The 25,689-nt window shown below is 36.3% G+C and overlaps 1 protein-coding gene across 2 annotated transcripts in view; it reads left to right on the top strand.

The window, feature by feature from the left end:
* MASTL (microtubule associated serine/threonine kinase like) overlaps positions 1-25,450 on the top strand; it is a 35,824-nt gene extending 10,374 nt beyond the window's left edge. Inside the window, exons 3-12 of one of the 2 annotated variants that reach the window (XM_042945178.1) lie at positions 468-607; positions 1,336-1,424; positions 6,733-6,839; positions 7,260-7,410; positions 10,210-10,382; positions 12,864-14,012; positions 15,348-15,489; positions 20,825-20,938; positions 21,021-21,122; positions 23,797-25,450. In XM_042945178.1, the coding sequence (XP_042801112.1) occupies positions 468-607; positions 1,336-1,424; positions 6,733-6,839; positions 7,260-7,410; positions 10,210-10,382; positions 12,864-14,012; positions 15,348-15,489; positions 20,825-20,938; positions 21,021-21,122; positions 23,797-23,954 (2,325 nt within the window). In that variant the 3' untranslated portion in view covers positions 23,955-25,450. The remainder of the gene's footprint in view (positions 1-467; positions 608-1,335; positions 1,425-6,732; positions 6,840-7,259; positions 7,411-10,209; positions 10,383-12,863; positions 14,013-15,347; positions 15,490-20,824; positions 20,939-21,020; positions 21,123-23,796) is intronic. The other variant, XM_042945179.1, reaches the window with a different exon arrangement.
* Positions 25,451-25,689: the final 239 nt, after the last annotated feature.

The following is a 25,689-nucleotide window of genomic DNA, read 5'->3' as shown; positions in this document are numbered from 1 at the left end:
GGGGCTGAGCCTGAGACTCTGTCAGTGCAGGGCCTGCTTGGGATTCTTTCTCTCTCTCTCTGCTTTTCCCCTGCTTGCACTCTCCCTCCCCCCTCTCTTCCAAAATAAATTTTAAGAAAATGTGTCTGGGGGCTCTTGGGTGGCTCAGTTGGTTAAGCGGCCCACTTCAGCTCAGGTCATGATCTCTTTCTTGGTGCGTGAGTTCAAGCCCTGCGTCAGGCTCTGCGCTGACACCTCAGAGCCCGGAGCCTGCTGTAGATTCTGTGTTTCCCTCTCTCTCTCTGCCCTTTCCGCTCATGCTGTGTTTCTCTGTCTCTCTAAAAGTGAATAAAAAATGTTAAAAAATTTTTTTTAAATGTGTCTGTTATAGAACCATGCTAAAAATACATAACTGTAACACTCAAATAACATTTTTAAAGTTAATCATATTGTTTGTATTTTATAATATTTATATTCCTTTTTGATAGGTAATGGAATATCTTATTGGTGGAGATGTCAAGTCTCTCTTACATATATATGGATATTTTGATGAAGAGATGGCTGTCAAATATATTTCTGAAGTAGCCTTGGCTCTAGACTATCTTCACAGACATGGAATCATCCACAGGTAGAGACTGTTGTACAAACTATTACTTAAAAGCACAAGTAATCAAATTATGTATTAAATATTTGAGTCTGAAATATTTGCATAATCATTTGCCTATGTATCTGGGTTATCTAAAGTTTGGTAGATAACCCAGGTAAACATATTGTGTATGTTTAGAAGCTCCATCAACTCTTCTTTCATCTCCCCTCCCTTTGTTTTTTTTAATATGTTGCTTTGAGCATCAGTATGCCATTTTGCTGTGAAGAATATTGAATCTTTTTTCTACTCCTTTATTGTCACACAGAAGTGCTATATTTTATAATTCAAGCTGACTTACAGTGTTTTGCTCTGTGCATGGTCATGTTCTAAAATGTCATGTTCTAAGTGGCTCTCCTCTATTAAGGCTTAATCTTACCCTCCTTGAGAGAGGTAAATATGATTTTGACTTGGCCTGAAGTTTATTTTATCTAATGAAGTTTATTTGTTTTAATGGAAAAATCTAATGAATAATGCCAAAGCTAATAAAGCATTGCATCAGTTAACTTTCTCATAGGTTCAAATATACAAAAGATCATTTACTTTTGAGAGTTGTTTCCCACATTTTCAAAGCCAGCAATAAGTGCCTTATTTTAGAGAAAATATATAGGGTTTGAATCTTCTCTGTAACTTTCTGGCTTTTTCCCCTGCTAATTCTAACATCAACACTAGCTCTTTTTTAGTTATCTGATATTTGTCTTTTGTATATCCAGGGATTTGAAACCAGACAATATGCTTATTTCTAATGAAGGTCATATTAAGCTAACAGATTTTGGCCTTTCCAAAGTTACTTTGAATAGAGGTAAGAAAAATAGGAGGTAAGTATCTTTTTAAAAATCCAACAAATTTTGCGCACTACATGTTATTAACTTACACTGTTTTGTTAGCTTATAATGACTAAAATTTGATTATTATTTGTTTCAAAAAAGACTAGAAAGGTATATTGGTATTTCCTTTCTATGAAAGATGAAAAATGGTAATAATTATTCCTAAATCCTTAAGGGCCCTCAAAGATCTTTGGATCTTCAAAGAAGAACTCACCATTTCTGTTCTTCTGACTTTTTGTCTCTACTGAAACTAGTTTGACCAATTAAACATCAGTTGAGTGATTAGAATGAAGTAATACCTACAGAACTTACTCACACGGACAGGACCACCTTGATAAACTAGGGGCAAAGAAACTACACACAAGATTCACACACACAAACACACACATTTTTATGGGAGTATGTTAATTTCACTACTAGTAATGAAAGAAAAGCTAACTTAAAAAATAACAAATGAATCATTTCACACTATTAAGCTAGGCAAAAAAAAAAAAAAAAAAAAAAGAGAGAGAGAGAGAGAGAGAGAGAGAGAGAGAACTGAAGATCCAGAATTAATGAGACTGTAAAAGCACAGTTACACATTGTAATTAGCACAGTGCTTTCCAACGTATGTCTAACAATGTGTTTTAAGAAACAAGTTTTCATTCTTTCTGACCTAGTGACTGGTTATGTCTTGGAATTTATTCTTTTTTTTTTTTTTTTAATGTTTATTTATTTTGAGAGAGTACACATGTGCAGGAGAGGGGCAGAGAAAGAGGGAGACAGAGAATCCCAAGCAGGCTCTACGCAGTCAGTGCAGAGCCCAATGCAGGGCTCAACCTCACAGCTCTGAGATGATTACCTGAGCCAAAATTAAGAGTTGGATGCTCAGCTACCCAGGTGCCCCGTCTTGGAATTTATTCTGAGGAAATGGTTCTAGAGAACAAAATAATATGAACATAACTTTGTAGCAGCATTGTTTCTAAAAGAGAGAAACTAGAAAAAGTGTTAGATGAACATAAGAGAAGGGAAGCAAAAATAATATAAAAACAGGAAGGGGGACAAAACATAAGAGACTCTTTTTATATAGAGAACAAACAGAGTTGCTGCAAGGGGTTGTGGGCGGGGAGATGGGCTAAATGGGTAAGGGGCATTAAGGGATCTACTCCTGAAATCATTGTTGCACTATATGTTAACTAACTTGGATGTAAATCAAAAAAATTAATTAATTAATTAATTAATTAATTAATTAAAAAGTCTAAAAAAAGGTATGGATACTTGAGAGTTTATTGACTTTGTAGCATATTGTATCATCTATTAAATTGGTAGCAGATAGAAATAAATGAACAGTAGGAAATTGGGCTTATAAATTATAAAGCATGAGATTATAATTATTTGAAATTAAATATAGATCTATAATTCTTTATCTAGGAGTAAAATTTCAAAAAGTTTTGAATACCTAAAGGTTTTTCAGCTGATAATAAAATTTGACCTGAACTGATGTGGGCTATTTATAGTTTTTATTAATCCAATTTCACATAATTACTCATACTCTTTATAACAGTAATAATAATATTCGAGTACCAGGCTGCTAGATGAGATGCCACTAAGGATGTTCCTAACTATACAGTATACTGGATATTTACCCAAAGAAACAAAAATACTAATTTGAAAAGATAATGTGCATCCTTATGTTGATTTCAGCAGTATTTACAATAGCCAAGATACGGAAGCAACCCACGTGTACATCGAAAGATGAATGGATAAAGAAGATGAGGCATGTGCACACACACACACTCACACACACACAGACACACACACACACACACACACAATGGAGTATTAACTTAGCCATAAAAAAGAATGAGGTCTTACCTTTTGTGACAACATGGATGAAACTAGGGGATGTTATGCTAAGTGAGATAAGTCAAACAGAAAGACCAGTAGATTCACTTATACACAGAATCTAAAAAACAAACCGAACCAAAAAAAGTGGAGTCAGACCCATTAATACAGAGAACAAACTGATGGTTTCTTGGTGGGGAGGGGCAAAAGGGCAAAATGGGTGAAAGAGAGATGGAAGGTACATGTTTCCAGTTACGGAATGAATAAGTCATGGGGATGGAAAGCATAGCATAAGGAATATAGTCAGTGCTTTCGTAATAGCACTGTGTGGTGACAGATGATAGCTACACTTGTGGTGAGTATCTCATAATGTGTAGAGTTGTTGAATCACTATGTTGTACACCTGAAACTAACATTGTGTGTCATACTTCAATTAAAAAAAAGCAAAAAAACCACTGTAATTTATCACATTACCTTTCTTTTTTTTTTTTTTCATTTTCTTCTTCCTTTTTTTTTTTTTTTTTCCTTATTTTTTGAGAGAGAGAGACAGCAAGAATCTTAAGGGGGATCTTAAGCAGGCTCCACACTCAGCACAGAGCCCAATGTGGGACTCAAACCCACAACCCTCGGGTCATGACCTGAGCTAAAACCAAGAGTCAGAGACTCAATTGATAGAGCCACTCAGGTACCCCTATCACATTACCTAAAATCTAAACATTTTTTAATTGTGAGGCAAATCTAGTTCCCTGGGTTTCAGATAAGATTTTGAGAAAAGTCACAAATTATAAAAATGTTGTGTTAAGTACTATAGCCATTTAATATTTTTTATTTTTTTCATGTCTCATGATTTATTTAAAATTTGGCTCCCATAGGGCACCTGGCTGGCTCAGTTTGTAAAGCATTGAACTCTTGATCTCAGTGTCATGAGTCCAATCCCCACATTGAGTGTAGAGCTTACATAAAAAATAAAAATTATAAAGATAAAATAAAATAAAATAAAATGGATCCCAAGTAATCCTACATTTGTATTAGCATAAATAGTAATACAACAAACATCTTTTAAGTATACAGATTCTGAATTTGGTTGTTGGTGGTGGTGGTTTTTTGGTTTGTTTTTTTTTTTTTTTTTTTTTTTTTTTTTTTTTTTTTTTTTTTTTTTTTTTTGATAGTGGTAAAAAACATAAAACCATTTTGAAGTGTACAGTTGGGTAGTGTTAACCATGTTCACATTGCTCTGCACCAGATCTCTAGAAATTTTTTATCTTACAAAACTGAAGCATTATACCCTGTTTTCCTGTCCCCTCAGCCCTGGCAACCACAATTCTGTTTTCTGTATCTGTGAGTTTGATTACTTTAGATGCCTCATATAAGTAGAATCACAGAGCATTTGTCATTTGGTGACTGCCATATCACTTAGCATAATGTCCTCAAGGTTCATACTTGTTGCAGCATGTAGCAGAATTTCCTTCTTTTTAGAGACTGAATAACATTCCATTATACATATATATGCTATTTTTTTAAATCCATTCATGTGTCAGTAGACATTTAGGTTGCTTCTACCTCCTGGCTATTGTGAATGATGCAATGGACATGAGGATGTAAATATTGTAGGTCCCCTGCTCTCAATTCTTTTGTGTACTTACCTAGTAGTGGAATTCCTGTGTCACATAGTAATTCTATTTTTAATTTTTTGTGGCAACTCCTTTGTTTTTCATAGTGGCTGCACTATTTAACATACCTACCAGCAATGTACAAGGGTTCCAATTTCTCCACATCTTTGCCAACACTACTTACTTTCTGTTTTTGATACTAACCATCCTAATGGGTATGAGGTAATATTTCATCATAGTTTTGATTTGCATTTTCCATGTATTACTAATGTTGAGCCTCTTTTCATAATCATGTTGGCAATTTGTATATCTTCTTTGGAGAAATGTCTGTCCAAGTTCTTTATCCACTTTTTAATTAGATAAGTATTGAATTTTTTTATTGCTGTTGACTTATAGTTCTTTATATATTCTGTACATTAACCCCTTATCAGATAACTGGTTTGAAGATGTTTTCTCCCATTCTGTAGGTTCTTTTCATTCTTTTGACTATTTCTTTTGATGTGCGAAAGTGTTTAAGTTTGATATAGCCCCATTTGTCTATTTTTGCTTTTTGCCTGTGCTTTTGGAGTTATATCCAATAAATCACTGCCATAACATTTTTAACATTTAATTTATAAAATATTCTTCAAGATGTTTGTTGTTACCTGTTAGTCCTTATTGCTTCATCAGTGTGTAGAATCAATAAAATTTGTTAGGTTCAAACTTTCAGTTTACCTTTAAAAGTCTGATATCACAGGGGCGCCTGGGTGGTTCAGTCAGCTGGGCATCTGACTCTTGATTTCAACTCATGTCATGATATCAGCATCATGGATCAACCCCCGCATCGGACTCTGTGCTAAGCATGGAGCCTGCTTGAGATTCTCTCTCTCTCTCTCTCTCTCTCTCTCTCTCTCTCTCTCTCTCTCAAAAAAAAAAAAAAAAAAAAGTCTCATAGAAGAGTGCCTGTTGCCAGTTAGATAATACTCTTGTTTAGTGACTGAGTACTCCTTTTTTTTTTATGTTTGTTTTTGAGAGAGAGAATGAGAATGAAGGGAGGGGCAGAGAGTGAGGGGGACAGAGGATCTGAAGCAGGCTCTGTGCTGACAGCAGAGAGCCCAATGCAGGGCTCGAACTTACCCCAAGCTGTGAGATCAAGACCTGAGCCAAAGTAGGATGTTTAACTGACTGAGCCACCCAGGCACCTCAGTGACTCCTAATTTGGGTGTACTATTCATTTCAGCGCAAGACTCTGTTCTATCAAATTGTAATGATTTCAAGCACTTGCTTTTTTTTTTTTTTTTTTTTAGTGTTATATTTTTGAGAGAAAGAAAGTGAGCGGGTAGAGGGGCAGAGAGAAGGAGAGAGAATCCCAAGCAGGCTCTGAGTGTCATGGAGCCTGACCATAGGGCTCGATCTCAAAAATAGTGAGATCATGACCTGAGCTGAAATCAAAAGTCAATTGCTTAACCAACTGAGCCACCCAGGTGCCCCACTTTTTTTTTTTTTAATAAATATTTATCTCTTAAAATTTTGTATTTGACCCCCTTCATCCATTTCTTCTACCCCCTGCCCCTGCCTGTGGCATCCACCAATCTGTTCTCTGTATCTGTGAGCTTGGTTTTGTTTTGTTTTCTTAAGATTCCATATATAAGAGAGATCATACAGTATTAGTCTTTCTCTGTCTGCTTGGTTGTATATGTTTACAGCGTGGTGGCTTCACTGGACATGTTCATCTTACTCAAGTTAATTTTATAGATAATGTTAATAATGTGGAAAGGGCAACAAAGTTCAGAAGAGATGATTATTGACTAGTAAGTCAGTGACATTGAAGTTTTTAAAGAATTTCATATACTTTTTTTTCCATACATAGATATCAATATGATGGATATCCTTACAACACCATCAATGGCTAAACCTAGACAAGATTATTCAAGAACCCCAGGACAGGTGTTATCTCTCATCAGCTCTTTGGGATTTGTAAGTACTTAATTAGAAAAAACTCATATAACATGCCCATTTAAAGTTTTAAATCTTTTTTTTTTTAATAAATGATCAAAATAAATTTATTTCTTTTATTTTTTTAATGTTTATTATTGATTTCTGAGAGAGAGAGAGACAGAGCATGAGTGGGGGAGGGGCAGAGAGAGGGAGACACAGAATCCGAAGCAGGCTCCAGGCCCTGAACTGTTGGCACACAGACAGACGTGGGGCTGGAACTCATGTGCTATGAGATCATGACCTGAGCCGAAGTCAGATGCTGTACCAACTGAGCCACCCAGGTGCCCCTGATCAAAATAAATTTAATCTACTTAGGTGGTATAACAGTCTATGTATTTAGGTGGTGTTTTTGTGGAGATAAATCTTAGCATTTGTTTTTTTTTTTTCTCTCTTTAATAGTACACACCAGTTGCAGAAAAAAACAAAGACTCTGCAAATATTCTTTCAACCCATGTATCTGAAACATCACAGCTTTCTCAAGGACTAATTTGTCCTATGTCTGTAGATCACAAGGATACTACTCCTTATTGTAGCAAACTACTAAACTCATGTGAGTATAAAAGAAAAGGTAATTTATTCCATTAAGTGTGTCTTTTGAGGAACAACATGTTTTTAAATTTTTTAATTTCCAATATGAGTTTGAAATGCAAATTCTTGAACAGGCTGGGGCATTCCTATATTTCCTCATGTTAATGCCATTTCTGATTGAATATATATATTCAATATATAGATTGAATATATATATTCAATCTATATATTGAATATATCTGATTGAATATATATATTCAATCTATATATTGAATATATCTGATTGAATATATATTGAATTCATATATATGAATATATGAATATATGAATATATGAATTCATATATATGAATCATATATATGAATATATATGATTGAATATATATATTGAATATATATATCGAATATATCTGATTGAACATATATATATGACAGATTGTCATATATATATATAAATATATATATATAAATATATAAATAAATATATAAATATATATATAAATATATATATAAATATATATATAAATATATATATATTTTTTTTTTTTAAATGAAGATTTTAAGTAATCTCTACACCCAACATAGGGCTGGAACTTAACACTGAGATCAAGAGTCACATGCTCTACTGACTGAGCCAGCCAGGTGCCCCTATTGCAGATCTTTAAGTCAACAGGATAAATTATCTAGCTAACGAGATATTCATCAATTAGCATAGTATTAGAATGATTTTCAGGTAAATTTCACTGTACTGGGTCATTGGAAATCTTACATAAACAAGATGTAGTACCTGTAATATTGTGTGTCTTTATAAAATGATTTTCAAAAGATTTTCAAATAAAATAGTTGAAGCAAAGATAACATTTTTTCATTAGCACACAATAAAAAGTAGTAGAGGAAGAGAATGGGGCATTTTATTGCACTTAACTTTACCTTCTATAACTTAGCAACACTGGATGTTTTAGTTCTCTGCACTCATGTTCTTCATCTTGGGAATACATGTTTTCATGGATGTTGCCTCATTTTGAATTTGGTCCTCAAATCTTTACATATCTAGGATATCTCACTTAAAAATGACAAAGCTAATGTTTGAAAATGTTTAATTACACACTAGTAAGTGGGCTAGCCAAGTCCTGATTGCAAACACAATTTTCTGTCCACTGACCCTTTCTTCCAAATTCATGGAATCTTGTTTCTTCTGTCAAAATCACTTCTGAGGAAATCAAAATGGCTGAAAATATATATTTATAGCTTTGATAAGCACAAAACTACTAAAATACAGAATATGCCAATGTTACTATAGCCTTATTTTGAAGTGAAAATAATTGCTTTTCCCTTAGTCGTTTCTTACTCTAGTCAGAACTAGATCGGGGCAAGGCACCGTGCTGGTCACTGAGTGGATATCAAGATGAGTAAGAGAATTCCTTGCCTCAAAAGAACTTGTAAGTTTGGTTGATTATAGATACAAAGGGATAACAATAGCAATCCTATAAAATAAAATCCGTAAGAAGGATACTGTGATGCAACACAGAAAGTGTTAAGTGCTAACCGGAAAAATCAGGAATGGGTTTTCAATAAAGATATAGCAATAGCTCCAAGTATATTGGAAAAGGGCATTTCAGATAGAGGCATGAGCAAAGGCACGGACACTTGGAAGTATTCCATCTTCAGATAATGGGGACTAAATGCGCTATGTGAGAATGAAGAAGCACATGCAATGGGAAAGGAAACTTAGCAGATAGATGGGAAGGACCAAGTATCATTACAGGGGACCTAGAATTTAAGCTGTAGAAACAGGGAGTCATCAAGAGTTCCAGAGAAAGGAATGGTCTGATCATATCAGTGATCCAGAAAGAACTCATTAGCAAATACACAGTATGCACTTGGCATTGGGGTAGACACAAATTCCCACATTTCTGAGGAAAGGCAGCTGAGCAGTTTAGTCAAATATCAAGGTCAGGGTCCAAGGAGTTTCAGGAGTTTCATTGAGGGGGTTTATGTACCAAAAATACAGTTGTTTTAGATGGACATTGAAATTCAACTTCTAGTTTTAAGGTGCCAAGATTTGTTAAATCAAAAAACTGTAAGAATTTACTTGTCATGTTCACCCTCTTTGGGAAAGAGAAAACAAGATGTGTGTGTGTGTGTGTGTGTGTGTGTACATGTATATATAATATATATCTTTTTATATACATAGAAAATCCGTGTATGCACATATAATAAAAGCGTAATTGCTTATCATGTCTCATTATAAATTAAGGAACCACAAATTTAGCATCATTATATAAATAAGGAGCACGTGTCATGTAGAGGATGCTGCTTTCTTGTACTGGTTTGCTGTCAGCTAGTTCACTGTTACTTGTTGTACCCAGTAGTATTAAAAGAAAATCCCTTATGGATGTGTGTAATTCATACTTGGAAGCACATAAACCTCATTTAATTCAATACAAATTGAACTGAGTAAATTTAGTCACATTCCAATCTTAAATCATACCTGGATATAGAACATCAGTAATGCTCTTTATCAAGAAGAGTTTCAAATTGGATAATGGATATTCAAAATGGATTTCCTCCTAATTACAACTTAATTCTTTTGTCCTGATTTTCACTTGTGAATATTGAGGAGTTTTTTTCCCCCTAAACATTGATTGGTACTTGTGTGCCAAAAAACACCTGAGCCATCCTTGTGGTTTGGATAATGTTTATACAAAAAGAGTTCTGGTGTGCCGTACTTAATACTCTGCCTAATTTTCTGAAAAGTTTCAAGTTCAGTGAGGAACTCAGAAAGCTGTGACATAAGATTCAATATTTTCTCTTCCCTGTAGGTCTTGAAACAGTTGCTGCCAATCCTGGGATGCCTGTGAAGTGCCTAACTTCCAGTCTCCTGCAATCCAGGAGAAGGCTGGCTACGTCAAGTGCCAGCAGCCAGTCTCACACCTTTGCGTCCAGTGTGGAGTCTGAGTGCCACAGCAGTCCCACATGGGAAAAGGATTGCCAGGTGAGAGTGCCATTTATCTGAACCCAAGCCAGTTTTGTACGTCCCATTGATGATAGAGATGCCTTACACTTTTTCATGTAAATTCTGTAAGGAAATGAAACTGTTACATGAACAGCAGTCAAAGTAGTCTTCATTTTCCTGTATATTCTTTCAAATTATTTTTAAATATTTCACTTCTCATTCAAGTGTGGAATTATTCATGATTAATAATATATAACAAGTTTGTAGGCAATTGATAGTAAATGTTTGGCTCATAGGCATCTAGATGGGCTTCTTTTTCTGTTTTAATTCCCTACCATGACTAGTTTGTTGCACTTTTTTTTTTTTTAAGTCTTATTTTAAAACTTATATTACTTCCTTCTACACTGTTTTCTGCCAATTTCTAATTAAGTGGAATGGTAACTCTTCTGGATCAGAAATAACTTTTAGACCACAAAGGTAATGCAGGTGTGCCTTTAAGAGTATTTATTTGGGTATTGAGGAGGGCACCTTTTGGGATGAGCACTGGGTGTTGTATGGAAACCAACTTGACAATAAATTTCATATATTGAAAAAAAAAGAGAGTATTTATTTTAGGGGCGCCTGGTTGGCTCAGTCTGCTGAGCATCTCACTCTTGATTTCAGCTCAGATCATGATCCCAGGGTCGTGGGATCAAGCCCCACATCTAGCTCCATACTGAGCATGGAACCTCTTAGAATTCTCTCTCTCCCTCTGCCCCTCTCCCCTGTTCGTGCTCTCTCTCTCTCTCTCAAAAAAAAAAAAAAAAAAAGTATTTATTCTAAGGAGATTGTTTGCTAAGTGAATGGAGTCACTTAAAATTATTTTACTTCATGTATATATTTCTGTTCTTGCCTTTTTTAAGCCATTAAAGCCAATATATTAAAGCTGAGAGATACTAAAGTTTTAAATTATAATAAAGTATCCTTCATAGAGTACAGATGAAATAATGTTAGATTAGAATAATGATAATAAACAAAGAATAAACCTTCAATTTGAGTAAATAATTTAGATTGTATTTGTCCCTTATTCTCAGTAATATAGTTTTCTTCATTATTGGATATTTGTATTCTAGAAGTAAGGTCAAATTATTTTTCTCAATCTCCTCTTCTAGGCTGCTCTATAGGTAATATATGCTACAAGTTAAACAGATTTCCATTCCTAATACTGTTAATTCACCTCTTCCTATTCAAGAAAGTATATTGTATAATATTTCAAACTATACACAGGTTTACCTTCTTCCTCCCACTTCTGCATACTTGGGGAATGCAGTGATTAGATTATAGCAGTCTTTCTCAAGTTATGAACAGAGAGGGGTATCTGAGCGGCTCAGTTGGTTAAGCATCTGATTCTTGATTTTGGCTTAGGTTGTGATCTCTCCAGTCATGAGATCTATCCCTGCATCAGGCTCTGCACTGGGCATGGAGCATGCTTGGGATTCCCTTTCTGCTTCTTACTCTGCCCCAGCCCCCTTGATCGATCTCTCAAAAAAAAAAAAAAAAAAGTTATAAACAGAAGAGTGACCATGGACCACAAGGGAATCCTGATAAACCCTGTGCTAATCATTGGATGATCTTGCAGATCTATGAGTTGTAATTTAGGGATTTTTGTTATTTTTGTTCATGATCATGCACTCATTATTACTAAGTAAGTTAATAAAGTTTGATTTTCACATACCAAAAGCAGGCAGTACTTTTTACTAAAGATACACTGTAATTGAGTAATCTTGTAAAACTCCTGAATACCATGTACCAGTTTATAATATTTTGTACAAAGCTCTGATCATACAAGAGCACTTGCAGATAGTTGGAATTCAAACAGATTTTACGAAAAGTATTTTGTTATTAATGCAAGATCATTTCATCTTGTTGACAGTGAATTCTAATTCCTGTTATTTTGGGGTTTTAATTAGAAATTATTAGTTTAGCTTCATCTTTGTCAGCTTGGTTTTATTATACTTGTACAAAGTGATATATGTTTACATTAACAAAATCTTTGCCTATGATTTTCCATTAACTATATCTTAAGTCCTGTGCATTTTATAATTCAAAACAGAATCATCTATACCACTGTTGCCAAGCAACATATATACATAATGTAATCTTACCCTCAGTTTTGCCTCAAATTTCCCTTAATTTTGCCTGAAAATGTTGCCTATTTGTCCTACTTAAATAATTTGTATCAAATATGTGTTACAGAAGACCAAAATAATATACAAATACATGTTAAATTATATAAATACACACTGTAGTTAATTTGAATTTTAGACTAGTGTTTTACTCAAAATATGTATAAATACATGCTATAATTGTTTATATTGTTTTCTAATTTTCTTTTATCATTGTTTTTTGGTTCCATTGGAAAGTGGGAATAGGTAGCATAATAGTTTATGGGGTCATTTATTCCACCTAAGTCAACAGGTTTAAAAGGTTCAAGAATCTCAGTTTTATACAACTAAAACGGTGTTTTTTCCTCCCTCTCAGGAAAGTGATGATGCACTGGGCTCTACAATGATGAGTTGGAATATAATAGAAAAGCCTTTGTGTACAAAATCTACCAATGCCATCGAGACCAAAGGTTTCAATAAAAAGGATCTTGAGTTAGCCCTTTCTCCCATTCATAACAGTGGTACCATCCCTGCGACTGGAAACTCTGGTGTAAACCCTGCTAAAAAATGCTTCTCTGGGGAAGTTTCTTGGGAAGCAAGAGAACTGGATATAAATAACATTAACATGGCCACTGACAAAACACAGCCTGCTTTTCATCAGTCAGATCCATGGGCTGTGGATTCTGGTGATATGACTGAAGAGCACCTTGGGAAGAGAGGTTTTAAAAGAAATTTTGAGTTAGTTGACTCTAGTCCTTGTCAGAATATTATACAGAATAAAAAAAATTGTATAGAGCTTAAGGGGAGTAATGAAATGAGTGATGGTTGTATAAATCAAAGGACAGGCTTAACAACTGAAGTCCAAGACCTTAAGCTATCAGTACGTAGAGGTCAGCAAAATGACTGTGCTAATAAGGAGAACGTGGTCAATTCTTTCACTGATAAACAACAAACACCAGAAAAATCACCTATCCCAATGATAGCAAAAAACCTTATGTGTGAACTAGATGAAGATTGTGACAAGAATAGTAAGAAGGACCACTTAAATTCTAGTTTTCTATGTTCTGATGATGAGAGAGCTTCTAAAAGTATTTGTATGGACTCCGATTCATCTTTTCCAGGAATTTCTATAATGGAAAGTTCGTTAGAAAGGCAGTCCTTAGATCCAGATAAAAGCATCAAAGAATCCTCTTTTGAAGAATCAAACATTGAAGGTCTACTTACGGTATCACCCAGCTGGCAAGAAAGTACCTTGCCAAAAAGTGATGAGAATCCTGCTGTCCAAGGCAGTAGCCAAAAAATGTTAGCTCCATCTTTGGAAGTCTTGAAAACATTAACCGTATCTAAAAGAAATGCTGTAGCTTTTCGAAGTTTTAACAGTCCTATTAATGCATCCAGTAACTCAGAACCATCCAAAATGAGCATTACCTCTTTAGACGCAATGGATATTTCCTGTGTTTACAGTGATTCATATCCCATGGCTATAACCCCTACTCAAAAAGGAACATCCTATATGCCATATCAGGTATGTTATAACTTTTTAACACTTTGTGTTTAGACTTTATAACAAACTATTAAAGCCAGATACTTGCCTCTCACCTGGATTGTATGAGATTTACCATAGAATTCTGTTCTGCTTATTGGAAATCTATGGACTGATTGTTGGAGGTTTTGATGCATAAAGGTAAAGCTGGTAGTAATTTTATTATTCTTAAATATAGCTCCTCCATCTGCTCTCTAGACTGTCACATATTTCCAATCACATGTTTACATATTTACAGTCACATATTTTCACCTGATGACAGCAACTCTGAGGTACAATATAGAGTCCACTCTACCTTGCTGCCTTCTAAGGATCTTCATAGACAATCTCTTTTCTTTTTAGAAACAAGTTGAAAATATATATTACCAATCTTATGTTGTTTGTGTTTTCTAAACTTTTATCTTAAACCCAAAGTTTCATTTTTTTTTCTTCCTTTGGAGAGAGATCATAAAATGGAAAGTGCAAACCCTGAATTAGGGTCACAAGACTCAGGTTGCCTATTCAGAACTTAGTGACTTAGCAGTCCCTTTCCCTCAGAGCATGTTTATCTGTCTGTAGAATATGCTGATAACCTGTTCCGCTGGTCTCACAGAGTCCTTGTGAGATAACAATATCTTTTTTTCTTTTTTAATTTTTTACTTATTTTTGAGACAGAGAGAGAGTGTGTAAGCAGGGGAGGGGCAGATAGAGAAGACGACTCACAGAACCAGAAGTAGGCTGTCAGCCTCCAAGCTGTCAGCACAGAACCCGACACGGGGCTCAAACCCACAAACCGTGAAATCATGACCTATTTGTTGCACTGTCCCTCAGTGACTGTTCTTAAGTTTGTATTAATCCATGCTATCAAGAAATTTTTCTTGGGGCCCCTGTGTGGCTCAGTCATTTGGGCATCCGACTTCAGCTCAGGTCGTGATCTCATGGCTCGTAAGTTCGAGCCCCGCATCGGGCTCTGTGCTGACAGCTCAGATCCTGGAGCCTGTTTCGGATTCTGTGTCTCTCTCTCTCGGACCCTCCCCCGTTCATGCTCTGTCTCTCTCTGTCTCAAAAATAAATAAACGTTAAGAAAAAAAATTAAAAAAAAAAATTTTTTTTTCTTGTGGATTTTTTCATTCTGTCTTGCATATCCTGATCTTACTGACATAATTGGTGTTATCTAAACTATTGAATTTCACCAGCTTTCAGGACTGTTCAAAACTGATCAAGAATTTGAGTATATCTCTTATGCCCAACAGCCTAGCTTTGCTTTTGTTTTAGCAATTCTGTTCACTGTAAAAGGAATGGAGATATTTATTGTCTATTAAACTCTTTTTAAATTAGCATACCCCAAATCAGATCAAATCAGGAACTCCATACCGAACTCCAAAGAGTGTGAGGCGAGGGGCAGCCCCAGTGGATGATGGACGAATTCTTGGAACCCCAGACTACCTTGCACCTGAGCTGTTACTGGGCAGGGCCCATGGTAAGGCTTGCATATCTTGAGTTTTTGAAGTGTTCTCTATCTTTACATTTTCTTTTGAGGAAAAATTGTTTTAAATTTCTTTGGTACTTGGATTGCCGAGAGTTAAAAGAAAATGAACTCATGTGATGCTCTTTTCTCATAAATATGGCATTTATTTATTATGGTAAAAGAAGACATGCAGCCATTTGTTCTTTGCCTTGTGTTTCAGTCTCAGTGATCCAGAGAAACCCTACCGTCCACCTGCTCTATTATCTTCGCTCTAAATGTCTTCTTAGGTCTGTTCCAGTTTTGGCTCAGGAATACAAAGTCGGGCCTAAACTTCAGTCGGCAGCCTGATTAGAGCTTACCTTCACTTATTCCCCCCTTACCACAAGGTCAAGCCAGAAATGAGCCGTCTTCTGGATGCAGCCTAGGAAGACAGGATGGCATTTTTACTTAGCCTCTCTTTTTCCCCTTTGCTCTCTGAAGAACGTTCCTTCCTGCATTCTGGAACCAACTATATTGGTTTCCTAGGACCATTGTAACAAAGTGCCACAAACTGATGGTTCAAAACGACAGGAACTTCTTGTCTGACAGTTCTGGAAGCTGGAAGTGTGAAATCAAGGTGTGGACAGGACCATGCACCCTCCGAGAGGTGTGAAGGAACTACCCCACCCCTTCTAGCTTCCGGCGGTTCGCCTGCAGTCTTTGGTGTTCCTTGGCTTGCAGGTGCCACACTGAAACCATCCCTCTTCATATGCTGCTCTCCCTGTTTCTCCATGGTCACGTGGCTGTGTTTTTATAAGGACACTAGTCACATTGGCTTAGGGGCCCACCCTACTCCAGTATGAGCTCATCTTAACCTACCTAATTATAAGTGCCAGTACCATATTTCCAAATGGCACGTTCCAAGGACCTCAGGACTAAGACTTCAACATGTCTTTTCTTGGAGTGAAATAATTCAGTCCATAATGTGAGCACCTTCTTGATATTATCAGTTGCTTCCCTTTTCTTTGGGTTCCTTTGGTGATCAACTGTCTCATCTTCCCCACGCCCCCTCCACCCCTTCTACTTTTATTCCTGTGTTGCCTTTCTCCTTAGCATGAAAATAATTTCCATCCTTGTTCCCCTCACCATCTCCCTTCTCAAAGGTTGCCTCTTTTCTTTGCCTGATATTTTTTTGCTCTGGCAATCTGACTGTTATCCCTCCATTTAACTGACACTGTTTCTTTTTTTTTTTTTTTTAAGATTTTAATTTTTAAATAAACTGTGCACCCAACGTGGGGCTTGAACTTACAACCTCGAGGTCAAGAGTTGCATACTCTATGGACTGATCCAGTCAGGCGCCTGTCACTGACACTTTGTTGTTAACAGTCCTGTCCCTGACACTTTGTTGTTAACAGTCCTCAGTGATGTTGTTCTTGTCAGATATACCGGCTTCTTCTCATTCTCACTACTTTGTTGCTACTCCTCTGCTCTTCAGCTCTTCCAAACATGGAGATTCTTCTTCACAATCCTGCCCTTTACTTACCCTTTTTTCCCTACACCTACTTCCTGTTAATCTCCTATCTCCCATGATTTCAGTGCTCATGTCCTTGCTGATGCTTCCTAAATATCCAGCTCTAATCCGACTTTCTTTAGGCAGCAGACACATGGACAAAGTACCTACTCAGCTTTCCACTGGCCATGCTGTATGTCAGAATGGGACTTGTCCAGCTTGCTCTTCCTCTGTTCCCTCTCTCAATTCCACCACCTTCGTGATAGCACAGACCTTGCCCCTACATTCAGGCAGGTAAATCCAGCCAATACTGTCCCTGCAGAATTTCTTCTCACTTTTTCATCTCTGTCACTATCCTCTGTAAGAAACTCCTCTTTCCCTTTTCATTAATTTACTAGCTCTCTTCCTGGACGGACCATCAACTTCATTCTGTTGTCTATAATCACTGCCACCAGATTTTCCCTCTTAAGGCATAAAATGGTCAGGCTACTTCTCTCCTTCAAAAACCATGGTGGCTCCTTCCCACCTGCAAAATAAAATCCAGATTATTGATCATGGCATTGGAGGCTCTAAGCTCTTGTAGTAGCCTCATCTCTCAAAGATGTTTCTTTTCCTTCTATAAACAACAAAAATGTATTCCTCACACACAGTTCCAGAGTGTGGGAAGTTCAAGATCGAGGTGCCAGCAGATTCAAAAGAATCTCATTATAAGCCTTATGTTCTCATTCTGCTTCTTAGACTCATCTTTCTTCAGCTTTTCCTTATCTTGCGCAGGTATTTGCCCTTAGTTGAGAAAAGCCAGAACCCCATCATCTTCCCATCAAATTTCGTCTCATCTCATCACCTGTTCAAATGTTACCTCTTCCACAAAGCATCCTTGGTCAATTATGGGGAAGTAGCTGTTCACTTTTATATCACTTTTTTATACACTGTTTAATGTCAGCTTATGTCATTTTACCTATGTTATTATATTTGTCTTCACTTCAAAAGCTTATGAAAATTTCTTAACACTTGAGTCTGTGTTTTCCTTCTACATAGCACTTCAGAAGGATTCCTGAGTTAGCACTCAACTAACACTGTTAACAATCTCTGTGATGCTGAAAGGAGAGACCTTCCGTATTCCCCATTACTGGCCAGAGCAACTAAGTTCCTCTGGGCATTTAACTGACTTTGTACAGTGCCCGTATTGCTAAGTCACAGGTTTGCCAGCTCATTTCCTGTAATCTGCATTTTCTCTATCTAGGATCTGGTATGAAGGTAAGCTTCAAATTGAAAGGTTTGCTTTATAGGATCCTGCCACTGTTTTAGTGGGAGGATCTAGTTACCTCAGCTATCTAGTGATAGATTTTAAGATTTTCATTTCCTATAAAGGTAATTTGGTCCACAGTTTTTAAAATAGCAAATAATACAAAGCAATTTATAATTTAAAAAAAAATGACTATATCTCTTTCCCAAATCGCAGGCCCCAAGGGCAGTCACTACAGCAATTCTGTTTCTTATATTGACCTCTCTGTTTCTAAACATCGTGCTGAGGACAGCTAAGACTCCTCTGATGTCCTCCCTGGTCTTCTCCTTCCACCAAGGACTTTGGAACTCCTGGCTGAGTTTCCCATAGCTTCTTGTGCATATTTTTGTTTCACGTCTCTTAACATCGTGTCAAATTTATCTATTTTCGTCTCTCCCCAGAGTAGGTTTTCTTCTTGGGAAAAGTTATCTTTCTTATTCATCTTTGTGTCCCTTGTATCTGGCACAATACTTATATCTAGTCCAAAGGAATGATGTGAGAATGAACTCAGTTTTAATACAGTTTTAATACAGTGTACCTAATTACTCTTTTCTTTGGTGCAGGATTTCAGACTTCTGGTGAGTGAACTTCTCTGTAAAGTAATATGGCAAAGCAAATTAAACTGAACAGTCAAAGTATAACTAGATCACATTGCAGAGAAAAATTTTTTTCTTTCCTTTCACCTCACTTAGTAAATATAAAAGTAAACTGCATTCTGTCTTCTGAGCAGTAAGACATCCAGAGAGACTGCTCTTCTCTGTGAAAGCAAATATAGGCATGATGCATTTTTAAAGTAACTTGTAAAAGTAGCAGAGTGTGAAGATGCAGACTTTCTTATTGCACCCAGGAAATAGGCTTCATAAAAAATATGAAAATTAGCACCTCCAAAAGGGCATGAATTTTCTTAACTATTTAATTCCATTATTATTAGAAAACAAAAAGGTATAACCATATCAAATGTACAAATTACAGATGTGGGTTTCGAATTAGAAAACCAATAGCGTAAAACAAGTTTGTTCTATTTCTCTGGCTAGCAGTATATATTATAATTGCTGTATCTATCATAATATGTGATCTTATTAGACTTTGACTCAAATATATGGGTATGTGTGACATATCCATGGAGAAATCATGTATGTTTTTGACTTGAGTACATTTTGGCTGAGCTGGGAAAAGGGTTCTAATTTCTAACCTAAGTAAAATAATGAAAATATATGTTTTTTTCCCTGACTTCTCCCCTACTTTTTGGTTATACTGTCTATCTGTTGGAATAATTCTTTTTCAGCGGTGCTTAAAAGAGCTACTAACTGAGGTGGTTTGTATGTTTTTATAGTGATTATTATAGAAATGGAAGCCTATAGATGGTTCTCATCACTTTTTCCTTAGGGAAGACAGGATTATGTGGCTTGCAATAAAAAGGCACTCTAAATGCATGTAATTATTTTCCTAATGGCAGATTCCCCAGTGCTTTCCTACTTGTTTGAAAATGGGATGGTGGCAGTTGCTTAACCATAATAATGAATTTTGAGAAATGGATTTAAAGAGCAATTTCCAAGCAAATTTAGTACTAGATTAGAATTCCTATTTTAAATTTATATTGAAGATACTCATTTCTTGACTGAAATTAACCTTTGCTTAGGAAACACTTTTTCAGAGAGGACTAAACAAAAGTATAAACCAGATTATAAGGTCATATTTATAATAATCATTTAAAACATCTTTGTATATAAAATAACATAAAAACAGGGAGGGGGACAAAACAGAAGAGAGTCATAAATATGGAGAACAAACTGAGGGTTGCTGGAGGGGTTGTGGAGGGGGATGGGCTAAATGGGTAAGGGGCACTAAAGAATCTACTCCTGAAATCATTGCTGCACTATATGATAACTAATTTGGATGTAAATTTAAAAAAATAAAAAATAAAATTAAAAAAAAATCTTTGTATATGAATGATGCTTCCAGTAAAGATCTCATTTAGAAATCAGCTTTACCTATTTATTAAACCTTATCTCCTAATTACCACTGCAAGCCATAGTTTAAGTGAAATCTTTTTGTTAAACCAATTTGTTCCTCTACGTTCTTCAAAGGAGTAAGGTTACATTAAAACACGAAGGCTTTCCCTTGTTAACCAGGCTGTCCTCCAATTAGTATAAATGTTGCTACTTCATCTCACCCCCATGTGAAGTAAGTGGAGTACAGAATCATGTAAATGTTATTGTCCCCCAATTTGAAATTGACAAGTACTCTATTTTTGAGAGTAATCTTTAGATTTAGAACATGTTAAGTATTCAGAATATCAGAAGTTATTAGTAAGTGACAAAAGATAGCTTTAACTTTTCTTTAATGAGCTGTGTTAATTGCTAATCTAAACTTCCTGGAAAACAGAGAAGTAAAGTAATTGCCATGTTACTGAAATGAAAGTAATTTGAGTTTTTGCACCTTATGAAGCTAGAAGAAAGCCTTAGGGAAATGAATGCCTTGATTTCTTCCAAATATCCATGTATTGATGTTTTAGTTGATGAAACATTTGTACAAAATGCTTGCAAGTTCAACTAATCCCTCCTAAATTCCAGGTCCTGCAGTAGACTGGTGGGCACTTGGAGTTTGCTTGTTTGAATTTCTAACAGGAATTCCTCCTTTCAATGATGAAACACCACAACAAGTATTCCAGAATATTCTGAAAAGAGGTGATTCTGTTTCTGTTAAGGTAGACGCATTTATCTCTCTGTATTATTTGAACAATGATCAACAAGCTATTTGTATTTGTAGATATCCCATGGCCTGAAGGTGAAGAAAAGTTATCTGATAATGCTCAAAATGCAGTAGAAATACTTCTAACTATTGATAATACAAAGAGAGCTGGAATGAAAGGTAAGGTCTTATGTTAATAAACTCTTAGCCTTGATTTGTTTCAGGTGAATGGTAGTAATGATATCAAGTTCTAGTACAACACTACAAATAATCTGACTGCTAACTGGGTTTAAAAAATGTCTTCAGTTTATTTTTGCCTGCTAGATATACATTGTATAGATATACATCTATACATTGTATAGATCCTTGTTCTACATTAAAATTCAATGCATTAGGTTAGGATGTCCACTCACTGAATTTTATTAATCTCAAACAATTGTCTTAAAACAATCTTGTCAATGTCTTAGGATTTTTTTAAAGCCTGATAAAGTTAATCATCAACAAATACAGAAAATATTTTTTTATCAAAATTATCTTCTGTAATTTCATACTGCTTCATTTCTGATATCATTATTGACTGGCAAATGTATTAGGTGCCAGGTTGTCTCCAATAAGAAAAATTGGTACATTTGTGACCCATTCAATGGTTTTTTCCAGTGCAGGGGTTATTAAATTCCAATTTTGAAACCAAAAACCCATTGGCTTCAATTGAGATTCAAATTAGATTTAATGTCACCTGCCTTAAAATCTTTTTTGTAACAAAGTAGATATGTTTGTTATGTCTTCAGTTATGTGCTCAGATGCATTTCCATGTGACGTAAGGTATTTAGAAAAACGAGCTTTGGTAATATGTCATTTGCAACAGCTTCTAGGTGCTCCCTCAAATAAGATCAACAGTTTATTCACTTATTTAACAAATCCTATAGAGTGACTTTCAGGTGCCAGGCAATGCTGCACCCAGGGATGAACCAGACTAAAATTCATGTGCTTGTAGAACTTACTCTCTAGTGGAAAGACAAAAAGTAAACAGATACAGCCATGACATAATGCCATCTAGCAGTGGGTCCTGGAAAGAAAAATAAAGCAAGTGAGTAGATACAAAGTGTTGACAAGAGATTTTCTAGATAGAGTGGTCAGAAAGACCTCTGTGAAGAGTGAGATTTGAGAAAAATCCTATGTAAACTGAGGGTGCAGACATTTGAAACCTCAGCTCTGAAAATTACTTTAGAACAGTTCTCAACTGGGGTAATTTTGCTTCCCAAAGGACGAAGTAAGTGAAAATAAGTGGAGACAGAAAAACAGCATCCTCAGCACCAATGACCTCAGATTTTTGTTCGTTTGTTTAATGAACAATTTACATAGTGAAGCAGATGACAGGAGTAGTCTTTGATTAGAAACAGTTGTTTCAACAACTGTTTGTTGAGTTCATCTTAAACTGGCTTAGAATTCCTTAGTGAGTTCAGCTGATGAGAGAGCCATAAAGCATCCTGTCACATCCAGATACAGTTTAAGAGTTACTGCTAAGTAACTCTAAAGTAATCCATGCTCAGGCATTTATTTTGAACAATTGAGAGACAAATTCTCTAAATGTGAATTATTTTTGCTATTTTATTGTTTTCCTACCAATCTTTTAGTTTAGGGAAAAACCAACTTGTAGACATACTGATTTCCCAACTCATCACTCCCAATATAGACACATAATTATTTCTTGTCTGTGTGGTCTTCTCACAGTATTTTCCTTAAATTGGTTGCTGTTTTTTTTTTTTTTTTTTGAAGTAATGCCTTAATTGTCACTTGATTTTTTTTTTATATTTTTTAATGTTCATTCATTTTTGAGAGAGAGCGCACAAGCTGGGGAGGGGCAGGAAGACAGGGAGACACAGAATCCAAAGCAGGCTCCAGGCTCTGAGCTGTTGGCACAGAACCTGATGCAGGGCTTGAACCCACAAACTGTGAGATCATGACCTGAGCTAAAGTCGGACACTTAACTGACTGAGCTGCTTGGGTGCCCGGTCACTTAATTTTTTGCCAACATCTTTATTGTTGTCTTACAAAGTGAAGGGTTGAGGAGAGGGAAGGTTGTGTCTAGCAACTAAATATCACAAGTGTGATCAAAAGACCATAATTTCGTTGTAGTAGGTAAAAGGAATTAGCAAAGAAGACCGGTACTGGAAATGTAGTTCAAAAGAGGAACAAAGTTGAGATCTTGTAAGTGAAGCAGTAGAGATTCCGGATGTGCCCATACTGCTAAAGAAGCGTACAATGGAGATACAAGTCGATGAAATCAAAGTCAACCATGAAGAGAATGTTTCACAAGTGTCATCAATGTATGTGTTAAAATTACCATGAAGGATAAGGATGGAGCATATGGAAGAAAGTAAGGTAGTGGAGGATGGGGTTCTTAGCAAAGTTACATAGGACAAAAGATGGTGCTAAGGACTGCAGAGATAGAAACCGGCAGCATTGTCTTGGAATGAGAAGTGGGCATTAATCCTGAAGATCAGTGGTGTGGAAACTGTATCCCAGAACAGGAAGTAGGCCAAGCTCTTATCTCATCAAGGCAGGGATTATGTGAGAAGATGGAGGCATGAGAATGATAGGCTTCTTTTAAGGCAAATCTTTCATTCGCTTATTTGACAAATACAGGCCAAGCACCTGTCATATGTCAGGTGTTATACAAAATAACACAGTATGTGCCACTGTGAAGTATGTAGTTGCACAGAAATTAAACACATACGTGAGAAGCAAAACAAGGGCAAGATACATGTGAGACCTTCTCTTGAATCCTATAAAAACAGTACTTACTTAGGCAATGGTGTCATAATACTATGTTTTGTTTTATATTTTCCCTAAGAGCTAAAATGTCATCCTCTCTTCAGTGATGTGGACTGGGAAAATCTGCAGCATCAAACTATGCCTTTCATACCCCAACCAGATGGTGAAACAGATACATCCTATTTTGAAGCCAGGAATAATGCTCAGCACCTGACTGTATCTGGATTTAGCCTATAGCACATAAATTTTGTCTTTAATCTAATCTTGTTTTATAGAATAAGCTAGCATAAGTATATATTCCTTCATAGTAGACTGATCTAATGGGAAAAAGAATCATTATGTTACTTGGATCAATGAGCTTTTAATGTATATTACAGCTTCCACAGAGCTAAAAGGCTATCAAGAACATAACCAGTAACTTACTTAATCTCATAGTTGTATATAGAGCTTCAAAACCTTTTTCACCCTTATTTATTTGGTGTCTGCACTTTATGAAAACTAATGTGTCAATAAAACTAGAATAACACTACTCCTTTAAAAGAGGAGCAAGCCTCAAGCCTAGCTTTTCTTTCACATGTAGATTTCAGTCCATCATTCAGTTTGGTGTTAAAATAACAATTTTATTGTAATGTAATTTAGCTGGACATGATTGCCTGCAAAAACTGCAATCTCAAGAGCAATCATTTAAGGTTGCAATTGTGGCCTCAAACCCGTAGCTGAGAAATTCCTTCACTTGGTAGTGTAACTCCTTTAGGGAATGAGGAATGAAAAGGGCAGAGGTTTTTGTTTACCTTACTAGGAATACAGTCTTGCTGCCTCGACTGCTTCTGGTACTTTCTCAACAATACATATTTGCTTAAAATTGTACTGGAGGGCTTAGGTGTGATATGCTATAGCAATTTTAACAGCTTGTTCAATTTTAATGAAAAATGTGATGGTTTGCAACTTAAAAGAATTTGTATAAATAAAACATACAATGTTATGTGAAACAACCTGATCCCTAAAAATAAATAATTTATTTTTGCTTAATAAATATAACACTTCAAGTATACTGTCAACATCCTTCTGTTAACTATATATACACACTAAGATTCAACTTCACTATAATAGTTTGTTACCCAGTGGTAAATAAATGGATGAGTAGTCAAAGATGGTGGTGGCAGAGGACCATGCACCCACCTCCTCCCAACTAGATAACTATCAGATCATCCTGAATACCCCAGAAATAGACCTGAAGACTGACAGAACAAACCCCACAACTAAAGGGAGAGAAGAGGCTACATCAAAGAGCATAGGAAGTACGGTGACATGCTTTAGGAGAAAAATGGATCCTGGTTGCTGCAGAGGGCAGGGAGCTATGGTCACAGAGGGCAAGAGAGAGGAGCACACAGGGGAACACACAAGGAGGAGGTTTCCCAATAGCCATTGGCTTGGGAAACAAGAGGGGCTGAATTTCATGAATTCTTGCAACTAGGGGAGCTTACATCCTGAAGTTTTAAAGGCCAGTGGGGTTGGCTAGGATAGAACCCAGAGGGCACTACTCTGCTCCTAGAAAGAAGGCAGGCAAAAAACCCAGGTACAGACAGCAGGGAAACAGCGATCTGAAGAGTGCCTGGGACACAGGAGATTACTCGCTTTTCTCAGAGTGTGTCCCTGACAGCATTCACAGAGACACCTCTCTGGGGATAAAGGTACCAGCTGGTGCCATTTCCCTCCCCCAACCATCAGCATAAAGACAGAGCCACCTATAGGAAGTAGCACTGTGCCTATACTAACTACTAACTTGCTCACACCAAGAACCATCCCCCTGTGTCCCAGTGGAGCTGCCCTTTTCAGTCACATTTGCCTCAGTCTCAGTGCAGCAGGCCTCTCCCCAAGAAGATGAGAACAAACACCTGCTCACACCACATGTCCCAACCAGAGAGTTTTGCAGGGCCTCTTTTCCAGTGGAGGTAGTGACAGGACTCATTTC

The sequence above is a fragment of the Panthera leo genome, chromosome B4 (genome assembly GCF_018350215.1).
Source record: "Panthera leo isolate Ple1 chromosome B4, P.leo_Ple1_pat1.1, whole genome shotgun sequence".
Classification (NCBI taxonomy): Eukaryota; Metazoa; Chordata; class Mammalia; order Carnivora; family Felidae; genus Panthera; species Panthera leo.
This window is presented reverse-complemented; position numbering and strand designations above follow the sequence as displayed.